This window comes from Crocuta crocuta, unplaced genomic scaffold, assembly GCF_008692635.1.
Source record: "Crocuta crocuta isolate KB4526 unplaced genomic scaffold, BGI_CrCroc_1.0 scaffold322, whole genome shotgun sequence".
Taxonomy (NCBI): Eukaryota; Metazoa; Chordata; class Mammalia; order Carnivora; family Hyaenidae; genus Crocuta; species Crocuta crocuta.
Genome location: NW_027532592.1, coordinates 5,273,083 through 5,296,704, shown reverse-complemented (window position 1 = coordinate 5,296,704; position 23,622 = coordinate 5,273,083). Strand labels below are relative to the sequence as shown.

The 23,622-nt window shown below is 34.5% G+C and overlaps 1 protein-coding gene across 3 annotated transcripts in view; it reads left to right on the top strand.

Annotated features, from left to right (window-relative positions):
- Window positions 1–23,622, top strand: part of KIFAP3 (kinesin associated protein 3) — a 160,376-nt gene that overhangs the window by 31,215 nt on the left and 105,539 nt on the right. For all 3 annotated transcript variants that reach the window (XR_013338972.1, XM_077779883.1, XM_077779884.1), the window contains 3 exons: window positions 7,398–7,497; window positions 8,588–8,712; window positions 10,730–10,828. Coding sequence is in view for 2 of the 3 variants with exons in the window: in XM_077779883.1 (XP_077636009.1) it covers window positions 7,398–7,497; window positions 8,588–8,712; window positions 10,730–10,828 (324 nt within the window). In the remaining variant the exon portion in view is untranslated. The remainder of the gene's footprint in view (window positions 1–7,397; window positions 7,498–8,587; window positions 8,713–10,729; window positions 10,829–23,622) is intronic.

Here is a 23,622-nt window from a genome sequence, read left to right as displayed (position 1 = left end):
ATTTCAAACTTATACAGCTCATATATTAGTATATTCTTTATAAAGAACTAGAATATTAGTAATTTGACCATTACTATTATCTGAGTTTAGAGTGGATTCATACTTCTAGATCTTTTTCATACTTTTACATATATATATGTATAGGATTTTTTCCTATATTAGAATATAGAGTATTACTTTGTAAGACTTTTTATATTAATAGTATCATACTTCTTTCTTGATAATTTTTTCTTCATACAGTAATGTTTTAAGATTACATGCATATAGGGGCGCCTGGGTGGCTTAGTCGGTTAAGCGTCCGACTTTCGCTTAGGTCATGATCTCGCGGTTCGTGGGTTCAAGCCCCGCGTCGGGCTCTGTGCTGACTGCCAGCTCGTTGCCTGGAGCCTGTTTCAGTCTGTGACTCCCTCTCTCTCTGACCCTCCCCTGTTCACGCTGTCTCTCTCTCTCCTAGAAATAAATAATACATTAAAAAAAAAAAGATTACATGCATATAGATACATTATAATATAATTAATTCTTTAACTATATTTGTTTTGATTATTGTTTTTTGCCATTCTGTTGTGGTAATGAACAAGCTCTCTTTGCTTTAAGTTGCATTTGCCTGATTTCTAATGAATATGCTATTTTTCTTCTGTCTCTAGACTTGGAATTTCCACCCTGTGAAATTTGTATTCCTGTCTTAAGTATTCCTGTGTGTGTGTATGTGTGTGTGACTATATGTGTATTTATATTTAAATGTACATATCCTTTTTACATATAATTTAGCGTATAAATTTAAATGTATCATTTATGTTCTTTCTCTTTTATGTACGTAGCAATGGTTTCTCTCAATCTCTTATCTCTTTTTTTGTATCCTATCTTTTTCCATCTGTTTACTTTCACTCTATTTGTGTCCGACTCTAAAATGTTTGTATTGTGGAAACTATATAGTTGGATCATGCCTTTTTAAAAATCTGTTCTGCCAATCTCTGTGTTTTGATTGGAGTGTTTAGTCTATTTACCATTAATGTAATTACTCATAAGGTAGGATTGTCATCTAACACTTTGTGTTCTGTGTCTTTTATCACTTTTATTCTGTTAGCCCTCTATTACTGCCTTTTATGTAAAATGGATGTTTTTTAGTATACGATTTTAATCATTTTGTTGTTCTTTTATTGTGTTTTCCTGAATTATTTTCTCAGTGTTTGCCCTAGGGTTACAGTTACTATCTTAAAATAATTTAGTTCAGATTAATAGTAACATAATTTTAACAGTATGCAAAAACTTTGTTCCGATTTACGATTTACATCTCTATTCCGTCTGCACTTTTTTGTACTATTATAGTAATGCAAATTATATCATTACACATTATCTGCCTGTCAGCACAATAATTATTGATGTATGAATTTTTAATCAAATAGAAGAAAAGAGTACAATCAGAAATATATTAAACTGTCATTTTATTTATATAGTTTACCTTTACCAGTGCTCTTTAATTTTTTGTATGGATTTATGTTCTTCTCTAGTATTTTTTCATTCAAGCTTGAAGGGTTCCCTTTCCTGTTTCTCATAGGGAAAGTTTACTGTCAGCAAATTCTCGAAATTTTTGTTTGCCTAGGAATAGGAATGACTTAATTTTTTCCTTGGTGTTTGTGTGGGTAGTTTTGTTAGATGTAGAATTCTTGTTTTGCAGTCTCTCTATTTTATCACTTTTACTGTGTCATCCACTGTCTTCATGTCTCTATGGTTTCTGATATGTGGTAGGCTGTGTAACTACTGAGCTGCCTTCTTGCTACTTGCAACATTTTCTTTGCCTTTGGCTTTTGTCAATTTGACTAGGATATGTTTAGGTGTTGATATCTTTTAGTGTGTCTTCTTGGAGTTAGTGAAACTCCTTGGATCTGCAGATTAATGTTTTTCATCAAACTTTGAAAGTTTGGGGCATTATTTTGTTATATGTTCAAGTATCTCCTTTTTTTCCTTTCGTTTTGGGAATTCACATGTTTGGTGATGTCCCACAGGTCTTTGAGGCTCTATTTATTTTCATTCTTTTTTCTTTCAATTCCTCAGACTGAATAATCATAATTGACCTGCATTTTAATTTGTTGATTCTTTTTCTAGTTAACACCTGTTGTGAAGTCCTTCTAATGAATTTTTCATTTTAAATATATATTGTACTTTGTAACTCCAGAATTCTATTTGGTTCATACTTTGTCATTTGTATCTCCTTACTGGTATCATTTGGTGAGACATTCTCTACCTTCTCATACTTTTCTTTAAATCTTTTTTTTAATGTGTTTTTTTTTTAACTTATTTCTGAGAGAAAAAGAGACAGTGTGAGTAGGGGAGGGTCATAGAGAGAGGGAGATACAGAATCTGAAGCAGGCTCCAGGCTCTGAGCTAGCTGTCACCACAGAGCCTGACATAGGGCTCAAACCCACGAACCATGAGATCATGACCTAAGCTGAAGTCAGACGCTCAACCGACTTAGCTACCCAGGGGCCCCTTTTCTTTAAATCTTTAGATATGGTTTCCTTTAGTTCACTGAATATATTTGCAATAGCTGATTTAGTCTTTGTCACAAAAGTTCCACATTTGTGCTTCTTCATAGACAATTTCTGTTGAATGCTGTGTTTCCTGAATATGAGACATCACATCCTGTTTTCTTGCATGTCTTGTAGTTTTTACTGTTGTTACAATAATATTGTGGTACTCTCTCCAGGACTTGTTATTTTTGCTTTTCGTTTAGTGAGTTTCTTGGATTAACTATGAAAAGGTAATCTTTGTGTAGCCACTGAACCTTCTAACCCAATTAGTTTAGTGGTAACTAATGATTGGATAGAGATTTTTATTTTAAATTTTTAATGTTTATTTATTTTTGAGAGAGTGATAGAGCGCAAGTGGGGGAGGGGTGGAGAGAGAGGGAAACACAAAAATCTAAAGCAGGGTCCAGGCTCTGAGCAGTACAGAGCCCAACCCAGGGCTCGAACCCACAGACCATGAGATCATGACCTGAGCTGAACTCAGACACTCAACCAACTGAGCCATCCAGGTGCACCAGATAGGGATTTTTTTTAATGCGTGGCCCTAAGTGTCCCAGCCTTTGTATGTGTGTGTTGGACCCTGTCTTCAGTATTTAAGCAGGTAGTTTACAAGGCGTCAGCCTTTATTATTTTTTTTATATTTTAATTTATTTAAGTAATCTCTACACCCACAGTGGGGCTCAAACTCATGACCTTGAGATCAAGAGTCACATACTCTACCAACTGAGTCAATCAGGTGCCCCCAAGGCCTTAGCCTTTAATTCCTGCTTGTACAGTGCCTCAGGGTTGGCCAGAGATGAGAGTTTAGGTCCTTCCTTCTTAGGTCTTTTCCTGGTATCCACACATTCCTATACATGTGCATGGCCTTCTAGATTCTCAGGAATATATTGGAGCTTTTCGAAGGCCTTGTGAATATCGAATTTCCCAAGTTTTTCCTTTCTCAAGTTTTTTAGCCAACTCTTGTTTTGTTTTTTTTTTAATGTTTTAATGTTTTTTATTTATTTCTGAGAGAGACAGCATGAGCAGGGGAGGGTCAGAGAGAGAGGGAGACACAGAATCTGAAACAGGCTCCAGGCTCTGAGCTAGCTGTCAGCACAGAGCCCAATGTGGGGCTCGAACCCATGAACTGTGAGATCATGACCTGAGCTGAAGTTAGACGCTTAACTGACTGAGCCACCCGGGCACCCCTCATCAAATCTCTTGTTAACCCCAACTGGCAAAGCTGCTTCATGCAGTTGCAGTGTTACCGCCAGTGGTTTTCAACAAATGCCCTGAGTGTAAGACCGTACAAAGCAATTTCTGAGTCTAGTCAAAGAAATGCAAATCCTGGAAATGCCCATCAAATATCCAGATATGTCAGATAGTGACAGTTCACTGGAGTGGGGGTTTTCAGGAGGGCCAAATTGTTTTGCCTCCTCCAGTTGCTGCTCTGCTGCTAATTTTCACAGATACTATATTTGTGATGCTCTTGGTTTTCAAGGGTTCCACAAAGTTGTATGGAGGGGATGTACTTAAGGCAAGTAGAAAGCTACTTGCAGTAAGTTTACTTGTGTATACAGAGCTCACTTACTGAGTTCTTACTAAGATTCAGCCATATTTCTTATTGTTGCAAAATGTAGTCCCAGGGTTCTAGAAAGGTTGATTCTGACCATTTTTACCAGTGTTCTCATTCAGTTATGAAGGAGTGGATTTTTGGAGGTCCTTACTTTGGTTGTTTCAGAAATGCTTGCCCCTGGAATTCAATTTTTTAAAGTTATCCATTTATTTTGAAAGAGAGAGAGATTGAGAGTGTGAGAGGGGAGGGGCTGAGAGAGAGAGAGAGAGAGAGAGAGAGAGAATGAGAATCCCAAGCAGGCTCATGTTGTCCGTCCAGACAGAGCCTGATGTGGGGCTTGAATTATGAACTGTAAGATTATGACCTGAGCTGAAGTCAAGAGTCAAATGCTCAACCGACTGAGCTACCCTAGGTACCCCTCATTGTTGTTGAAAGTAGGAGGTAGAGATGTAAATTTTTTGCATATTCAATAGCCAGTTATTCCAGTCTAGTCGATGGGTAGTCCTTCTTTCCCCAAAGATTTGAAGTACCTTTTCTGTTATATGCCTGCCATTCTTTTATTCAGTATATAATTGAAAGCTTATTTTGTGCCATGTCTTGTTCTGATATATTTATAGGTATGATTTAACGCTTTCCTTTATTTTCCATTGATCTATTTGATAATTACCATATCAATACCATATCGTTTGTTATGTTTTGTTTCATATTTTGACTAGAGTTTCNAAAGTAGGAGGTAGAGATGTAAATTTTTTGCATATTCAATAGCCAGTTATTCCAGTCTAGTCGATGGGTAGTCCTTCTTTCCCCAAAGATTTGAAGTACCTTTTCTGTTATATGCCTGCCATTCTTTTATTCAGTATATAATTGAAAGCTTATTTTGTGCCATGTCTTGTTCTGATATATTTATAGGTATGATTTAACGCTTTCCTTTATTTTCCATTGATCTATTTGATAATTACCATATCAATACCATATCGTTTATGTTTTGTTTCATATTTTGACTAGAGTTTTAGGATTGGTAGGAAAAATGTTCTGACTTATTGATATTTTAAAAATAGGTGTTAACTGGTCTTATATGTTTTCATATATATTATTTTGAGATCACTTTATTCTAAAAAATTATAATGAAATTATAATTATGATTGCATTTAACTTATAGATTAATTTTGGGTTATATTTTGACTCTCAGTAAACTTTATAATTTTCTTTTGGCTATTTCATGATAGCCTATGTACAGTTCCTATAGCTGTATTTTTATTGAGACATTTTTCTACTCTATACTAAAGGAGAAAAACAAAATAAAATGTGGAAAATAAATCACTAGCCCTATGTCTAAATTCATGACATTATAGTATATCATTTTCCAAAGTACAATTAACCCCTGAACAGTAGAGGGGGTGGCTTAGAGGTGCCAACCCCCCCAGTCAGAAATACACATGTAAATTTTGACTCTCCAGAAACTTACCTACGTAAGGTAATAGAACAAGGCATCACACCTCTACTTGTCCCCACCCCAGTTAACAAAGCTGAATTCTGGAGTGACACTTATTCCTTGCTCCAGTACTCAGGAAAGTGGGAAACCTTTTTACACATGGAATCTTGGAGAAGGCAGAGCACCTTTACCTGTCTTTCTAGGTTGCGTGCTCCATCAGACCCTCTTTATGAGGTTCTAATGCAGTTTCTGCTTACAGGAGATGCTGGTTAAGTGGTGAGCTGCCAGTTCCCTGGAGGTACTAGTTCCCCTCTTTGGAGAGCTTTCAGCACCACGGACAGCACCACCATTGCTGTCCACTCTAAGTCTGAGACTCCTATTTGTGTTCTTATTACTGATATTCTAGACCTGTTACCCTGAGGGGGAGTGAGGGTGGAAGGCAGGTTATTCTGTGATCTTTGGCCAATTCTGGCCAGTGACTGGCCGTGCCCCACCACTTCAGTAAGACTCTTTCCCCAGAGTGGGTTCCTTTGCACCTCTCAGTTCAAGACCTCAGTGAGGTATGCCAGAAGCAGGCAAGAGCCCTACTTTTTCAGGCTTCTCTGCATCTTTCCTTTGCCTTCCCTTATAAGTCACTGGGTGACACTTCTACCTTATTTTTCAATCGTAATATGAAATACATATTTATTGAAAAAACTCAAATATAATTCAAATCAGTGTGTTTAAGGGTACACTATATATTCTAAGAAATACTGTTTCCTCTGAATTAGTGGTAAAATGACTTTAGTAATACTGGATTAAACAAAGTTACCAGGTTCTTTATTTAAGTAGGACTTAGTGGAGCCTTTACATGTTAATGTATATTGCCTACCCATTTACTTGACTTCAGAATAGTTTAGTTCAAAGCATATGGTATATCAGTGCTCTACATTGTGAATGTGAATAACATTATGAAATTATGTTATAGGATGGGTGTTTTTTATTTTGAAAAATTCCTAAGTGGATTAATAATACTTGTTTCATAATTTGAATGGCCAAAAAGCACAAATAAATTGAATACTTTCATTAGTATAATAAGTACTAATTCAGTCCATGAAGTACAGTGCCAATTATAGAAAGTTTAATTATGATCTCTATGTAACATATATTTTGTTTAATGTTTTAATATTATAAGAATTGGTAAGCCATGTAACAGTTCTAATCTGAAACTGGTCTCATTATTTTATGTTTACCTAGCATTTGATAATTCTTATTAATCAACTCATTAACTTTCACCTTTCTCAAGATGCAAATCTAGCAAAGATGTTTATTCTACCCTGAAGCTAATTTTGTGAAATATTTTTTGTTTTGTTTGTGTTTGTTGGCATTAATTTAACATATTAAAATAGATCTATTTTTCGTGTGTAAATTTTATTTGGTTATTAATTTGCTTAATGAAGCTAGTGTTAGCCTGATAAACTGCTCATTATATTTTTAGACTTTTTCTAGTTTTTTCCTTCACAAACACATTAAATCAGATGTTAAAAAACAAAAAACAAAATGGTTCTTCAGTAGCCAGATTACAAGTGGAAATGCAAATCAGGAAATAAATGGTCTTTTAATTATTTTGTTGCCCATAATATATTTAATGTGTTACTTTATCTAAATCAGATTTTACTTTTATGTGTATAGTTATAGACTTAAAGTTACATGTTATAGGTTTTTAAGTAAAAGTTATATTTCAGTTTTAGAAACAGCTTTCTGTGTTGGAAAGAAGCACCCTCCTTTTTTGTCCCAGTTCTATCCTAGCTTTGTTATTTATTAATAAGTAGACATTTAAAACCAATCACCCTTTATACCATAGGCAAGGCAAATGGTCATTTTTATATGTTCCTTTTTTCTTTAGAAACTGCCCTTGGTGCATTAGCAAGAGTCCTGAGAGAAGACTGGAAACAAAGTGTTGAGTTAGCTACAAACATAATTTACATCTTTTTTTGCTTTTCCAGGTAAGTATAAAAATTATGAAGTAAAAGTAGGAGTCTATCTCTGTTTCTCTGTCATTGGTTTGGATTGTAGATTACTGGTTGATCTAATCTTCCTGTGTGTCTGCCCATTATTTGCCTCTGAACTCTTATTCTCTTTCCCATTTTCTGTCCTCTCTGTTATTCTTTCATTCAGTCTGTCCTAACCCATGCATGTACATGTATACAGATACAGAGGAGAATAGCAAAATGGCTTAGAATTTAAGAATATGGGCTCTGGAAATGGATTTGAATCTAAATACTGCTATGTACTACCTCTGTGTTCTTGATTACATTACTTCTCTGTGCCTTAGTTTCAACTGTCTACTGGATAGTAGTAACAGTAATAGTAACAGTATTTGGGGATAGTTTTTAGAATAAAGCCTAACCCAGAGTAAGTGCAAGTAATGTTATTATTATACATATATGTACACACATACATACATGTACATAATATATAAACATATTATAACTGTTTATATCCTATTTATACATATATGCTATTTTTACATATATATTCTTTAGAAAGATGTTTATTGAAACATTGTGAAAAGTTTCTAGCCAATTCCCAGAGAATGACTTGCATCTATTCTAAAAATGTGCCAGTGTTAGCAAGTAAGTATTTATAGGATAAATACTTGTATGAATGAGTTGTGTAGGAAACATATGTAAAAATCTGATTACTAATACTTTTTCTGGTCTTTTCTCTGGTGCCAATTTTCTTCGGTATTAGTGTTGTTACATTATTAGTTCTGTTTTACAGTAGTCTGAAAGCTTATTTTGAGAGTATCTGAATAGTTAAAATGGTGGTTAATTACAAAAAATGTATTTTATTTCATTTTTAACTTAAAAATAATTTTATTTTGGGGAACACATATTTTTAAAATTATAATTAAAGTAATTTATATTTAGAGTAATCTCATAATTTGAAGTCTAGTATACTGTGGGTGTTTTCATTTATTGAAGTAAATATATCAAATTTATTTTCTACCTTGACAAGTAATTACCCAAAACAAATTTCCTGAATCTACAAATCGTATTGCTTTGAATCCATACTAAAAACTCTTTTTAAAAGCTTTTCTCAGTTCCATGGACTTATCACTCACTACAAAATTGGAGCTCTATGTATGAATATCATTGATCATGAGTTAAAAAGACATGAGCTTTGGCAAGAAGAACTCTCTAAGAAGAAGAAAGCTGATATCCTTTTTAGAGTGACTTTTCAGCCCCGTGCTGTTGCTCTGAGCTTTGGGTGGGTGGGATAGTTTTGTTTTTTCTTGCCATTCACATTATTTGGAAAAATAAAAAAGAGTGTTGAAGGTTAAAATGAATATTGAAGCTATCAGAATGAATATAGTTCAACATATACTTTTTATCTCTAAAATTTTGATTAGTTGATAAAGGAGCAGATAATAGTGGTCTAGATAATTGGATGGTGAGTCTCCAAGTGGCTACATCATTAAGTCCCCTAAGATCCTTTGGTTAGCTGAAGTGTGGCTCACCGTTGTTTATATAGTTCTGTCTATGTAATAAGGGGACTTTGACTGGAATGGGTATGAATTTGGTGAACATAGTTTTAAATTCTATTTTACTAATTAAGTGCAAAAAGTCTTTTCTTAATACATACAAATTTGAGAGGCCTGCAGAATGATGGGACCTATGAAAGGAATCTTTAAAAATGACCTATTTTAACCTATCTTTCAATACAGGAATCTTTTGCAGCTTCCCTTACAAATTGGTTATTTAGCCTCTTCAACAATGTCACCACTTATTGATTTAGTTCATTGTGTAATTTGACATCCTATTTATTAATAATGTTCTTTTGCTTAGTGTGCTAAAATCCACTTGTCAATAACTTCTATCCCATGAATCCAGTCTTGCATTACTAAAGCCATTTAGAATGAGGATTAAGTCTCTTAAACATCCCTTTTCTTATATCTGAAGATGTTTATCATATTGCCTCTACAGCTTAATTTTTCTAGATTGAAGGCCCTAGCTTATTCATATGGCTTATTCGGTCAAGGCATACTGGTAATTTTCATTTGAACCCAATTTTTATTGATCTCTTTTAAAAAGTAAAAATATTATTTCTGTTGTGCAGAGTATCCTATGTTTCTTACCTCTTCTTCATGGAATCCCCAAGACACTCATTTTACATTCTCACACACACACAAGCTTTGACTTTTCCTAATTAGAATCTTTTCATGTTTAGAAATTTTCTGTTTATGCTCTAAGCTTCTGACATCTGTTGATGTTGACTTAAACTATGTGGACAGCTCAATAATTCTGGAGACTTCAGATCATTTCTGGAGTTGAGTCTCCCGAATATACCCAAAATTTGTAAAATAGGAGGAGTATGGAGAGAACCACTAATGGAACTTTTAACAATCAGTAATTTATACTTTGTGATTGTTGGGTGACAGGAACTGATATCTTAGGATATATCATATTCCTATAAATATTGAATAACATTGATTGTAAGATACACTGTTATTTATGAACCACTAAAAATGGAAATAAATGCTTCAATTAAATTGTGACATGTCATTGATTATAAGACATATCAAAATGAAGGAAGTTCCTTATATTTTGATGCAAGAAGCAGTAAACAAGGAGTAAGTTTTTAAGTGCTTAGGGATCCTGAAATCAGATTAAAGAAATGAGTTGTTTCTGGAGGTGTCCAGGGTATTACTTGGGACCATAAGATGTAATTTAAAATTTTTGTTTACTTCTAACTTTGGGATGTTTCTCTCTTGGTATTGGATCTGAAGAGAGAACCCAAAAGCTTTAGACCTAATCCACATCCTTTGAATATTCTGAGCATCTAACAGAAGTGGAATTCAGTGTTCTTATTAACTAAAACATTCTCTAAGGCAGAAATCTTTTTGGCTCATGGAACTACTTGTTAATCTGTTGAAAGTTAGAGACTTGAGCATGTATGTAAGATATTTGCATAAAATTTCTGGGCATTCAAGTATTTGATGATACCCAAACATGTGTTCACCCAAGGTCTCTAAGAACATCCGTGAACCCTTGGTTAAGAAGTTCTAACACAATTATTGTGCAGAGACAAATATTTTAGTTTCAAACTAGTGGTTAGAGAAAATAACTGGATAACACTGCACATAAAATGTAATAGTACTGTTCTTCATAGTATTTTTCAGTAGATTTTCTTTGATTCAGTGAATATGGATTATCCTTAACTTAAGTTGCTTACTTGATGAAGACCCTGAAAACCAAACTTTGAGAAAAGATTATGAAAAAACCTTTAAAAAATACCAGGGGCTTGTGGTAAAACAGGAACAGCTCTTACGAGGTATGATTTCCTAAGCAATGAGAAACACAACAAAATGTTTACTCACCATTAATTTTGTTCAATTTTTTTTGTAATATCAGTAAACCTAGTATCAGAATAATTGAAAAATCTGTACATTTTAATATGCTACAAATTATTTTGTTTTTAGCATGGGTAATGTTTTAAATTTCATTCCATTATTTTTCCACCAAAAGACTCTCTTCAGCTCTTAAAATGTGTCTATACTTATAATTTATTTACTCAGAGAGGATTTTTTAATCCAGGTTTTGTCCTTTTCAATAATAAGAATCTGGTCTCTCAAACACTAATAACTAACATTAGTTATAATAATACTAATATCTTATTTAGTAGCTCATTTTGTTGCTTTCCTAGGAAATTGATATAAAAATTTTCAAAATATTTCTTTTGATTAAATAAAAAATAGTCTCTGAGGTTTGTTGAGAAATTACAATTCAATAGTCTGGTTTCACAGTCATTAGTAAGATACAGTGTTATGAAGGTTAGTGAGAACAATGTGGAACTTTTAAGTAATGCATTCTACTCCTGCTTTTTAGTTGACTATTGATTTTTTCCAGCTTTATTGAAATGTAATTGACATATAACACTGTGTTAAGTTTAAAGTATACAATGTGATGATTTGGTACACACATATATTGCAAAATGTTTACCACAATAAGGTTACTTCATGTGTCCTTCACCTCACATAATTACCATTTTGTTGTTATTATGATGAGAACATTTAAGATCTATTCTCATAGCAACATTCAAATATACAATACAGTATTATTAACTGTAGTCACCATGGTTACATTAGATTCCTGGAACTGTTCATCTTTGTTGACCAAAGTCTTCCCATTTCCCCTGTAACATAGCCTCTGGCAAGCTTCAATCTATTGTCTGTTTTTATGAGTCCAATATTTTTAGATTCTACATGTAAGTGAGAATATACAATATTTGCCTTCCTCTTTCTGACGTCACCTAGTATACCCTCAAGTTTCCACCTATGTTGTTGCAGATGGCAGAGTATCCTTTTTTATGGGTGAATAATATTTTGGGGTATGTGTGTGTATGCCAAATCTTCTTTACCTGTTCATCCATTGAGGTACACTTAGGTTGCTTCCATGTCTTGCCTATGGTGAAGAACACTACAGGGAACATGGGAATGCAGATATCTCTTTGATATCATGATTTTATTTCCGTTGGATATATACCCAGAGTGGTATATATGTTGAGGAACCTTCATACTGTTTTCTGAAGTGGCTGCACCAATTTATATTCCTACCAATAGTGCACCAGGGTTCCTTTTTCTCCACATCCTTGCAAGTATTTATCTCTTGTCTTTTTAATAATAACAATTCTGACAAGGTATGAGGTGACCTGCATTGTGATATTGATTTGCATTTCCCTGATAATTAGTGATGTTGAGCACCTTTTTATTTACCTACTGGTCATTTGTATCTCATCTTTGGAAAAATGTCTATTCGGATCCTTTGCCCATTTTTAAATCAGATTTCTTTTTCTTTCTTTTTTTTTTTTTTTTTTTTTTTTTTTTTTTTTTTTTTTTTTTTGCTATTGAGTTGTATGAGTTTCTTAAACCTTTTGGTTAACCCCTTAGCAGGTAGATGATTTGCAGATATTTTCTCCCATTCTGTATGTTGTCTTTTCATTTTGTTGACTTTTTTTTTCTGTGTGAAAGGTTTTAATTTGATGTAGTCCCACTTGATAATTGTTTTTGTATCTTGTGATTTTGGTGTCATTTTCAAAAAGTCATTACCAAGACTGATGTCAAGGAGCTTTTTCCCTATATTTTCTTCTAGGAGTTCTACAATTTCAAGTCCTTAATCCTAATTTTATTTCAGCTCTCTTTTTTTTTTTCCTTTGTAAGTCCAGTTAATTTTTGTGAGTGTCAGTGGTCCCATTTCATTTTTTTGTATGTGAATATTCAGTTTTACCAGCACCATTCTTTTGAAGAAACTGTCCTTTCCCCTATTGAGTATTCTTGGCTCCCTTATCAAATATTAGGTGACTTTTATATTTATATGTGGGTTTATTTTGAGCTCTCAATTCTTCTTCATTGATCTATATGTCTGTTTTCATGCTAATACCATATTGTTTGATTACCATAGCTTTGTAACATACTTTGAAACCAGAAAGTATGATGCCTCCATTTTTATACTTTTTCAAAATTACTTTAACTGTTTTGAATCATTTGTAGTCCGATACAATTTTTGTATTGTTTTCTTTTCCCCATTCTTGTGAAAAATGACATTGGAATTTTGGTAGAGAAGACATGGCTCTTTAGATGTCTTTGGGTAGTATGAACATTTTAATGATAGTAATTCATATGACCCTTGAACACAATATATCTTTAGATGTATGTGTGTCTTCAGTTTCTTTCAACAGTGTCTATTATAGTTTTCAGCATATAGATTGTTCACTTCTTCGGTTAAATTTAGGCTTAAGTATTTACTGATTTTAATGCTATTGTAAATGAGATTATTTTATTTCCTTTCAGGTGGTTGTTAGTGTATAGGATTTTTGTGTATTGATTTCTTTATCCTGAAACTTTATTGAATTCATATATTAGTTCTAACAGTTTTTTTGGTATAGCTTTAAAAGATTTTCTGTACAAGGTTGTGTTTTCAGCAAACAGAGACAATTTCATGTCTTTCTTTTCAATTTGTATACCTTTTATTTTTATTGCCTAAATGTTTTGGCTAGTTTTCCCAGTATTATATTGAATAAAAGTGTCAAGAATGAGCTTATTATGAATCTTACAGTAAGAGCTTTCAGTTTTTCACTGTTGAGTATGATATCGGATTTTCATATATGGCCTTTGTTATGTTAATTACTTTTTATTCCTAGGAGTTTTATCATGAAAGGATGTTTAATTCTGTCAAATGCTTTTTTCTCTGCATCTATTGAAATGATCATATGATTTTTATCATTTATTGTGTTAACGTGATGTATTTTTTGATTTGTGTATGCTGAACTATCTGATCTGTGCATTTATCCATGGAATTTATCCCACTTGGTCATGGTATGTGATCCTTTTAATGTGCTATGTACTTAGTTTGATAGTATTTTATTGAGAATTTTTACATCTCTGCTCATTAGGGATATCTGTCTATGGTTTTTTGGTCTTTTGTTTTCCTTGTAGTGTCCTTCTCTGGCTTTGTATCAGGTATCTTCAATTTTTTGGAAGAGTTTGAGAAGGATTGGCATTAATTCTTTAAATGTTTGGAAGGAGTAGTCCATGTAGCTATCTGGTCCTGGGCTTTTCTTTTTGCAAGGCTTTTGATTACTGATTTAATCAGACTCATTATTGGTCTGTTCAGATTTTCTCCTTCATGAGTCAGTCTTAATAGGTTGTATGTTTCTAGAAATGTATCCTTTATTCTAGGATGTCCAAATGGCTTGTAATTGTTTATGTTAGTCTCTTAAGATCCTTTATATTTCTGTTGTATTTGTTGTAATGTCTCCACTTTCATTTCTACTTTTATTTTAGTATTTTTTTCCTTTGTAAGTCCATTAAAAGATTGTCAGCTTTATCTTCCAAAAAACACCAACTCTTAGTTTTTCCTTATCTTTTCTATTTTTCTATTCTCTATTTCATTTATTTCTGCTCTGATCTTTGTGATTTCCCTCATCCAATTACTTTAGGCTTCATTTGTTCTTTTTCTAATTCCTTGAGATGCAAGGTTAGGTTACTTATTTGAGATTTTTTTTCTTTTTTCTTTCTTTTTTGTTAATACACGTTTCTCTTAGCACTGCTTTTGCTGCATACTTTAAGTTTTGGTATGGTGTGTTTCCTTTTGGTTAGTTTCAAGATATTATTTGATTTCCCTTTTGATTTCACCTTGGACCCATTGGTTATTCTGGAGTCAGTTGTTTCATTTCCACATATTTGTGAATCTTCCAGCTTTCCTTTGGTTATTGATTTCTAGTTTTAAGACATTATGGTTGGAAAAGATACTTGGTATGATACCAACTTTTTAAAATTTGCTAAGACTGTTTTGTGACCTGACATATGATCTATTCTAGAGAATGTTCCATGTGCACTTGAGAAGAATGTGTTCTCTGCTACTGTTGGATGGGATGCTCTGTTTATGTCTCTTAGGTTCATTTGTTCTGAAGTCTATTGATTTCTGTCTGAATGATATATCCATTGTTAAAAGTGTGGTATTGAAGTTCTCTACTGTTATTATACAGATGTCTGTTACTCCCTTCATATCTGTTAGTATTTGCTTAATATATTTAGGTGTACCACTATTGGGTGCATATATATTTACAGTTGGTATAGCCACTCAATGAATTGACCACCTTACCATTAAAAATGACCTCTTTGTCTCCTATTACAGTTTTTAAAACTGTTTTGCCTGATGTAAGTTTAGCTGCTGTTTTTTTGTTTCTATCTTTTGGTTTCCTTTTACATGGAATATCTTTTTCTATGCCTTCACTTTGAGCTTATGGTGTGTGCCCTTTCATATATCATGTTACTGATTAGTGTCCTTTCATTTCAGCTTACAGAATTCCATTAGCATTTCTTGTAAGACAGGTCTAGTGGTGTTGAACTCCCTCAGCTTTAGTTTATTTGGGAAAGAATTTTGCTTTTATTTTTGAAGGACAGCTTTGTTGTATAAAGTATATTTCGTTGGCTCTTTTTTTTTCTTTCAGCACTTTGAATCTTTCCACTTACTCCTGGCCTGTAAGGTTTCTGCTGAGGAATCTGTTTATAGTCTTATGGAAATTTCCTTGTTGGAAATATTTTTTTCTCTTCCTGCTTTTAAAATTCTCTCTTTGTCTTTGATTTTACATGATTTTGTTATAATAATATATCTTGTAGAACATCATTCTACATGTAGATTGAAATTTTGGGGTGAATTACATCATGATATCCATATCTCTCCCCAGATCTGGGACATTCTCAGCTATTATTTCTTTAAGTAAATTTTCTACTCCTTTCTTTTTCTTCTCATTCTGGGATTCCCCTTTTATTTCTTCTTTGACTCATAGGTTATTTAGAAAGGAGTTATTTTGTATCCAGATATTTGCAATACTCTGGTTTCTCTTCAGATCATATAAATTTTTCTCCTTTTACCAAATATTTGTAGATTTCTCAGAGATCTTTGTTACTAATTTTTAATGTAATCCCATTATTATTAGAGAACACACATTTTTAAAGTTTTTTATTCAAATTCCAGTAATCATAGAGTATAATATTATTTCAGTTATACAACATAGTGATTCACCACCTTCATACATAACCTGGTGCTCATCACAAGTGCGTTTAACCTATTTAACCTGTCCCCTCATGCACCTCCCCTCTGGTAACCACCAGTTTGTTCTCTATAATTCAGAGTCTGTTTCTTGGTTTGTCTCTCCACTCTCTTTAACCTTTGATCATTTGTTCTGTTTCTTAAATCTTAAATGAGTGAAATTATATGATATTCCTCTTTCTCTGTTGTGCTCAGCATTATACCCTGCAACTCCCTCTGTGTCATTGCAAATGGCAATATTTCATTTGTTTTTATGGCTGGGTAGTATTCCATTGTCTGTACCACATCGTCCTTACCCATTCGTCAATCAGTGAACACTTGGCGTGTTTTCCATGATTTGGCTATTGTAGATAATGCTGCTATAAACATCAGGTGCATGTATCCCTTTGAATTAGTATTTTTGTATTCTTTGGATAATGCAGTTGCTGAATTATGGGGCACTTTTTATTTTCAACTTCTTGAGGACCCTCCATACTGTTTTCCAGAGTGGCTCACCAGTTTGCATTTCCACCAACAGTGCAAGACGGTTAGTCTTTTTCCACATCCTTGCCAACACCTCTTGTTTCTTGTGTTTTTTAATATTCACCATTCTGACAGGTCCGAGGTGATAGCTCAGTAATTTTTTTAAGTGCATTTATTTTGAGAGAAACAGAGTGAGCTGAGAGAGGGGGACAGAGGATCCAAAGTGCACTCCACACTTTGGGGGCGGGGGGGACAAAGGATCCAAAGTGCGCTCCACGCTGATAGCAGAGAGCCTTATGCAGGGCTCAAACACAAGAGACAAGATCATGACCTGAGCCAAAGATGGATGCTCAACTGACTGAGTTATTCAGGCATCCCTCAGGGTAATTTTAATTTGTATTTCCCTCATAAGGTATGAAGTTGAGCGTCTTTTCACGTGTCTGTAGATTATCTGGATGTCTTCTTCAGAAAAATTTCTCATTTTCTGTCCATTTTCTTGGATTATTATTTCTTTCTTGGTTTTGAATCGTGTAAGTTCTTTATATACTTTGGATACTAACTCTTTATCAGATATGTTATTTGCAAGTATCTTCTCCCATTTCAAAGATGCCTTTTAGTTTTGCTGATTGCTTCCTTTGCTATGGAGAAGCTTTTTATTTTTATGAAATCTGAGTAAGTTTTTTGGGGGATTCTTTTGTTTTGTTTGTTTGTTTTGGCTTTTGTTTCCCTTGACTCAGGAGACATATCTAGAAGGAAGTTGCTATGAGTGATGTCAGAGGGGTTACTGCCAGTGTTCTCCTCTAGGATTTTTTATGGTTTCAAAAAAATTTAGGTCCTTTGATAGATTTTGGATTTATTTTTGTGTATGGTGTAAGAAAGTGGTCCAGTTTCATTCTTTTGCATGTTGCTGTCCAGTTTTCCCAATACTGTTTGTTGAAGACACTGTTTTTTTTCCATCGGATATTCTTTTCTGCTTTGTCAAAGATGAATTGACCATATAGTTGTGGGTTCATTTTTGGGTTTTCTATTCTGTTCTATTGATCCATATATCTGTTTTTGTGCCACTACTATACTATTTTGATCACTTCAGCTTTGTAATATAACTTGATTCCAGAATTGTGATGCCTCCAACTTTGCTTTTCTTTTTCAATGTTGCTTTACCTATTGGGGTCTTTTGTGGTTCTATACAGATTGTAGGATTGTTTGAAGTTTATGAAAAATGCTGTATTTTGATAGAGATTGCATTAAATGTGTAGATTTGGTAGTGTAGACATTTTAACAGTATTTCTTCTTCCAATCCATGAGCATGGAATGCTTTTCAATTTCTTTGTGTCCTCTTCAAATTTTTCATCAGTGTTTTATAGTTTTCAGAGAACACGTCTTTCACTTCTTTGATTAGGTTTATCTTATGGTTTTTGTACAATTACAAATGGGATTGATTTCTTCATTTTTCTTTCCACTGCCTTATTATTGGTATATAAAAATGCAACAGGTTTTTGTATGTTGATTTTGTATCTTGAAACTTTACTTAATTCATTTATCAGTTCTAACATTTTCATGTGGAGTCTTTGGGGTTTCTATGTAGAGTATATCATGTGTCGTGTGCCAGTAATGAAAGTTTGATTTCTTCCTTGCCAATTTGGATGCTGATTTCTGTGGCTAGGATTTTCGGTATTGTATTAAATATCAGCAGTGAGAGTGGACATCCCTGTCTTGCTCATAGTTTTCCCCCATTAAGGATGTTATTAGCCATGAGTTTTTCACAGATGTCCTTTAGTATGTTGAAGTATAGTTCACGTTAAACCTACTTTGTTGAAGGTTTTTATCATGAATGGATGTTATACTTTGTCAAATGTTTTTTATCTACTTAAAATATCATATGGTTCATATGCTTTCTTTTTATTAATGTGTATCAAATTGATTTGTGAACATGGAATCACCCATGCAATCCAAGAATAAATCCCACTCATTGTCATGAGGTTTTTTTTTTTTTTAAAAGTATTGTTGGATTTGGCCTGCTAGTATTTTATTGAGAATGTTTGCATCTATGTTCATCAGGGATATTGGCTCTTTTTTAGTGGAGTTTTTACCTGGTTTTGGTATCAGGGTAGTGCTGGCCTCATAGAATGAACTTGGAGGTTTTCCTTCCTCTTATTTTTTTGAATAGTTTGAAAAGAATAGGTCTTAACTCTTTGTTAAATATTTGGTAGAATTTGCCTGTGAAGCCACCTGGCCCTGGATTTTTGTTTGTTGGGAGTTTTTTTTTTTTTTAATCACTGATTGAATTTCTTTGTTGGTTATCAGTCTGTTCACGTTTTCTATTTTTTCTCGTTTCAGTTTTGGTAGTTTTGATTGAAGCATTTAATCCATTTGCATTCAGAGTAATAATTGATAGATACATATTTATTGCCATTTTGTTACTTGTTTTGTCATTGTTTCTGGAGATTCTGTCAGATCCTTTCTTGTCTTTCTCACTTTTGGTTTCTCCTTGGCACTCAAAGAATCCCTTTTAATATTTCTTGCAGGGCTCGTTTAGTGATCCTGAACTCTTTTAGTTCTTGTTTGTCTGGGAAACTCTTTTATCTCTCCTTGTATTCTGAATGATAGCCTTGCTGGATAGAGTATTCTTGGCAGCAGATTTTTCCTATTTGCACTTTGAATATATTGTGCCACTCCTTTCTAGCTTGCTAGGTTTTGTTGACAAGTCTCCAGCTTCCCTGATAGATCTTCTCTTGTAAAGTAAGGACTTGTCTTACTGCTTTTAAGATTTTTTTCTTTATCACTGTGTTTTACAAATTTAATTACAATATGTCTTGGTGTTTGGTCTGATTTTGTTGATTTTGGTAGGACTTCTCTGTGCCTCCTGAATCTAGATGACTGTTTCTTTCCCCAGATTAGGGAAGGTTTCAGCTATTATTTCTTCAAATACATTTTCTGCTCCCTTTTCTCTCGCTTCTTCTAGGACGCTTTAATACAAATGTTATTACATTTGATGGGGTCACTGAGTTCTCTAGATCTATTCTTGTATTGCAGAATTCTTTCTTGTCTTTTGCTTCATTATTTTCCATTTCTTTGTCTTAGGTCACTAATTCATTCCTTTCCTTCTTTCAGCCTGCTTTTTAGTACATCAAACCTGTTTACAATCTTGTTTCTTGCATTCTTTGCCTCTGATTAATTCTTTTGACTCTTGTCTGTGATAAGGGTTTCACTGATGTCTTCTATTCTTTTCTCAAGCCCAGTGAGTATCCTTACAATCATTGCTTAAATTCTCCATCAGGCATGTTACTTATATTTGTTTTGCTGTGACCTTGTCTTGTTCTTTGATTGGGGATAAATCCTCCAGTTTGGCATTTTGTCTAAGCCTCTGCCTTTTTCTGTGTATTAGAAAAGCCAGTGATGTCCTCTGTTCCTGAATGTAGTGGCCTTATAATGAAGAGGTCATGTAGTGCCCAGGGCCTGGCACTTCAGGGGGTGTCTGATATGTGCTGCATGTGCTCTGCTATTGTATTTTGGCTGTTCGGTCCTTCAGACCACTGTCTGTAGAGGCTTTCCTTGCCTGCAGTGGGTAGTGTTTGGTCCCTTGCCTCAATGCGGCGAGTTTTAACTAGATGTGCTGCGATCTGCTTGTGAAATGAGACCTGACACCAGCTCCACCAGAACTGAGGCCCTGCAGAATTCTTTGGTCAGGAGGGTGTGAGCAGGGATTTGTGTGGGTCTTCTGCAGGAGGGGCCCTGATGCTGCACTGGGCTGTGCTGGGACTGAGGCAAGGTTGACTGAGATGGACAATCCCACTGGAGCACAGTGGGGCTGAGCCTGGTATGTGCATGTTAGGCAGTCAGTGGCAGCGTTGCTCTGTTTCTTGCAAGTGGCTCTGTGTTTATGCTGAGGGGAGGCCATGGGATGGGGGCTGGGGGGGGTTTGGGGAGAAGAGGGAAAAGGCGCCATCCAACTCCTTTGTTCCCATCAAGGAGTCTCCCTGAATGCTGCCTCTCAGGGATGTGCTGTGAGAAGAGGGAATAATCTCCCATCTGTGTGCCTCAGGCATCACACTCTGCTCCTGGGTTATTTGCCTGCCTTCTCTCCTGGAGCAGGGCAGTGCCCTCAGGGCTCTATCCCAGCCAAGCCCACTGACCTTTAAAACTCCAGGCTTTAAGCCTTGTTTGCAAGAACTCACAAAATTCAGCCCCTTTTGTTTTCTAAGCAAGTGGCTTTAGGGAAATGTTTTCGTGTGTGTGTGTGTGTGTGTGTGTGTGTGTGTGTGTGTGTGTACTTCTCTCCCTCTCCCTCCCTCTCCCTCCCTTTCCACCTCCCTCTCCACCTCCCTTTCCCTCCCCCTGTCCCTCTACCTTCTCTGCCCCCTTCACTCCATGGTCCATTTCTCCCCTAAACCACATCTCTGCACTTTCTACCTTTTTAGATGTGGCCTCTCCTCTCCCTTTGGTTGTGGAGTTCATTCTGTCAGTCTTCAGGTTGATTTCTGGGGTATTTAGGATGATTTGATAGTTATCTAGTTGTATTCGTGGGATGAGATGAGCATAGTCTTATGCCACTACCATCTTCCTCACTCTTCTGAGAAAATACTTCTTCTGAATTGAATTTTTAATTTATTGATGGTCTAGAGTATGGCCTCAGCAGATGTTGCCTGTGCAATTGAATGTGCATTCTGATCTTGTTCTGTGGACTGTTCTATAGCTGTCCATGAGAAGTCAGTTGCTAATGTGTTCAGATCTCTACATCTTGTTGATTTTCTTTGTATTTGTTCAATTAATTATTCAAAGAATAAATATTTTTCCTGCAGTTCTGTTAGGTTTTGCTCCATGAATTTTAAACTTTTTTTTCTTAATGATGGAAAGATACAGGATTGTCACATCTTCTTGATTAGTTTGCCCTTCTTATCATTATGAAAATGATCTTCATTATCCCAGGTAATATTCTTTTACCTGAAATCATTATTTCTGGGGGCACCTGGGTGGCTCAGTCGATTTAAGTATCCAACTTGGGCTCAGGTCATGATCTCACGGTTTGTGAGTTCCAGCCCCACATCGGGCTTTGTGCTGACAGCTCAGAGCCTAGAGCCTGCTTCAAACTCTGTCTCCCTCCCTCTCTGCACCTTCCCAGCTCACATTTTCTCTCTCTCTGTCTCAAAAATAAATAAAAGTTAAAAAAAGATAATTATATGAAATCATTATTTCTTGTATTAATATAGACACTCTAGCTCTGTCCTGACTAGTGGTAGCATGCTGTTTGTCCATCCTTTTACTTTTAATGTATTTATATCTTTATACTAAATTGTGCCTTTTATCCACAGTAGGTAGTCAGGTCTTGCTTTTATTTATTTATTTTTTATTCTTTTCCCCTTTGTTTCCTTCTTGTCTGCATTCTTATGGTTGAAGGAGTTTTTTCTTTTTAAGTCTATTTTGTATCTGTTGTTGGATTAGCTATAACTCTTTTGTTGGTTGCTTTAAGGTTTATGTTATACATCTTTAATTAGTCATACGTTGTGTGCCTCCAAATATACATATTTAACTTATCATGAATTAATTCTGTCTTCAGATAATATTGCACCACTTATACTTAAAGTATAAGAACCTTTACTCCCATTTCTTCCCTTATCAACTTTATGCTGTTATAATTAACATTGATTATAGTTATATATTATAAACCCTATAATACATTATAATTTACATATAAATAATTTTGTTTTAAAAATATTTAGGCATTAACAAAAAAGTTACCATTTCTATTGATTTTATTTCTTTTGAGTAGATTCATATGCTGGTCTGGTGCTTTTCTTTCTTCCTGAAACATTTCCTTTAATATTTCTTGTAAGACAGATTTAGTGCTGATGAATTATTTTATCTTTTGTGTGTTTGAAAATTCATTTTTTTCTTTTTTGGTATATTTTTACTTGTTTAAAATTTAAGGGTGACTTTTCATTTTGTTTAGTAAAGATGTTGTTCTACTGTTGACTTGTTTGTGTTGTTTTTACGGTAACATCTTTTTTGTATTTATATAAAGTTTCTTTTTCTCTGGCTGCTTTCAGATTGTCTCTTTATCATTTGTTTTGACCAGTTTGATTATGATGTGCCTTGGTGTAGTTTTCTTCATGCTTCTTGTTCTTAGGTTCGTTGTCCTTATTGGGACTGTGGGTGTATAATTTTATCATATTTGGAAAATTATTGGTTGTTATTTCTTCTGGGACATTAACTACAAGTATATTAGGCCACTTTATTATTTTTTTGTTTATTTATTTACTTAGAGAGAGAGCACGTGTGAACAGGGTAGGAGCAGAGAGAGGGAGAGAAGGAATCCCAAACAGGCTCCACACTTCAGTGCAGAGCCCAGTGTGTTGCTTGATGTCACTAACCACGAGATCATGACCTGGACCAAAATCAAGAGTCAGATGCTTAACTGACTGAGCCACTCAGGCACCCCTATTAGGTCATTTGATACTATTCCATAGTTCACTGATAATCTTTACGTTTTTGCTGGGGGTTTTTCCTTTGTTTAATTTTGGAAAGCTTCTATGGCTATGTCTTCAATTTTATTAATCATTTCTAATCTCTAAACTACTTTCCCACTTAGTATATATAATCTCAGTCATTAGAGTTTCCATTGCTGGAAGTTGATTTGAATCTTTTTTATAGTCTCCATGTCTCTACCTAAGTTTCAGAACATCTGGAAAATGGTTGTCTGTTTTAATGTTTCTATCTGAATATTCTAACCTTGGTGTTAATTCCAGGACAGTTTCAGTTAGCTGATTTTTCTCTTCCTTATAGGTTTTATTTTTCTGCTTTTTTGAATAGCTTTTAATTTTTACATTTTTTTTATTTTTTNGGCTCGAACCCACGAACCGCGAGATCATGACCTAAGTGAAAGTCGGACGGTTAACTGACTAAGCCACCCAGGCGCCCCAACTATTTGCTTTTTCAACACAACTTCATTAAGAAAAAAATTTTTTAAAGGAAATTGATTCATTGAGTGCGAAAACACGGTTTATATTGGAGAGCATACAATATAAAGTTTTTAATTCCCAGTTTCTTTTTTTTTTA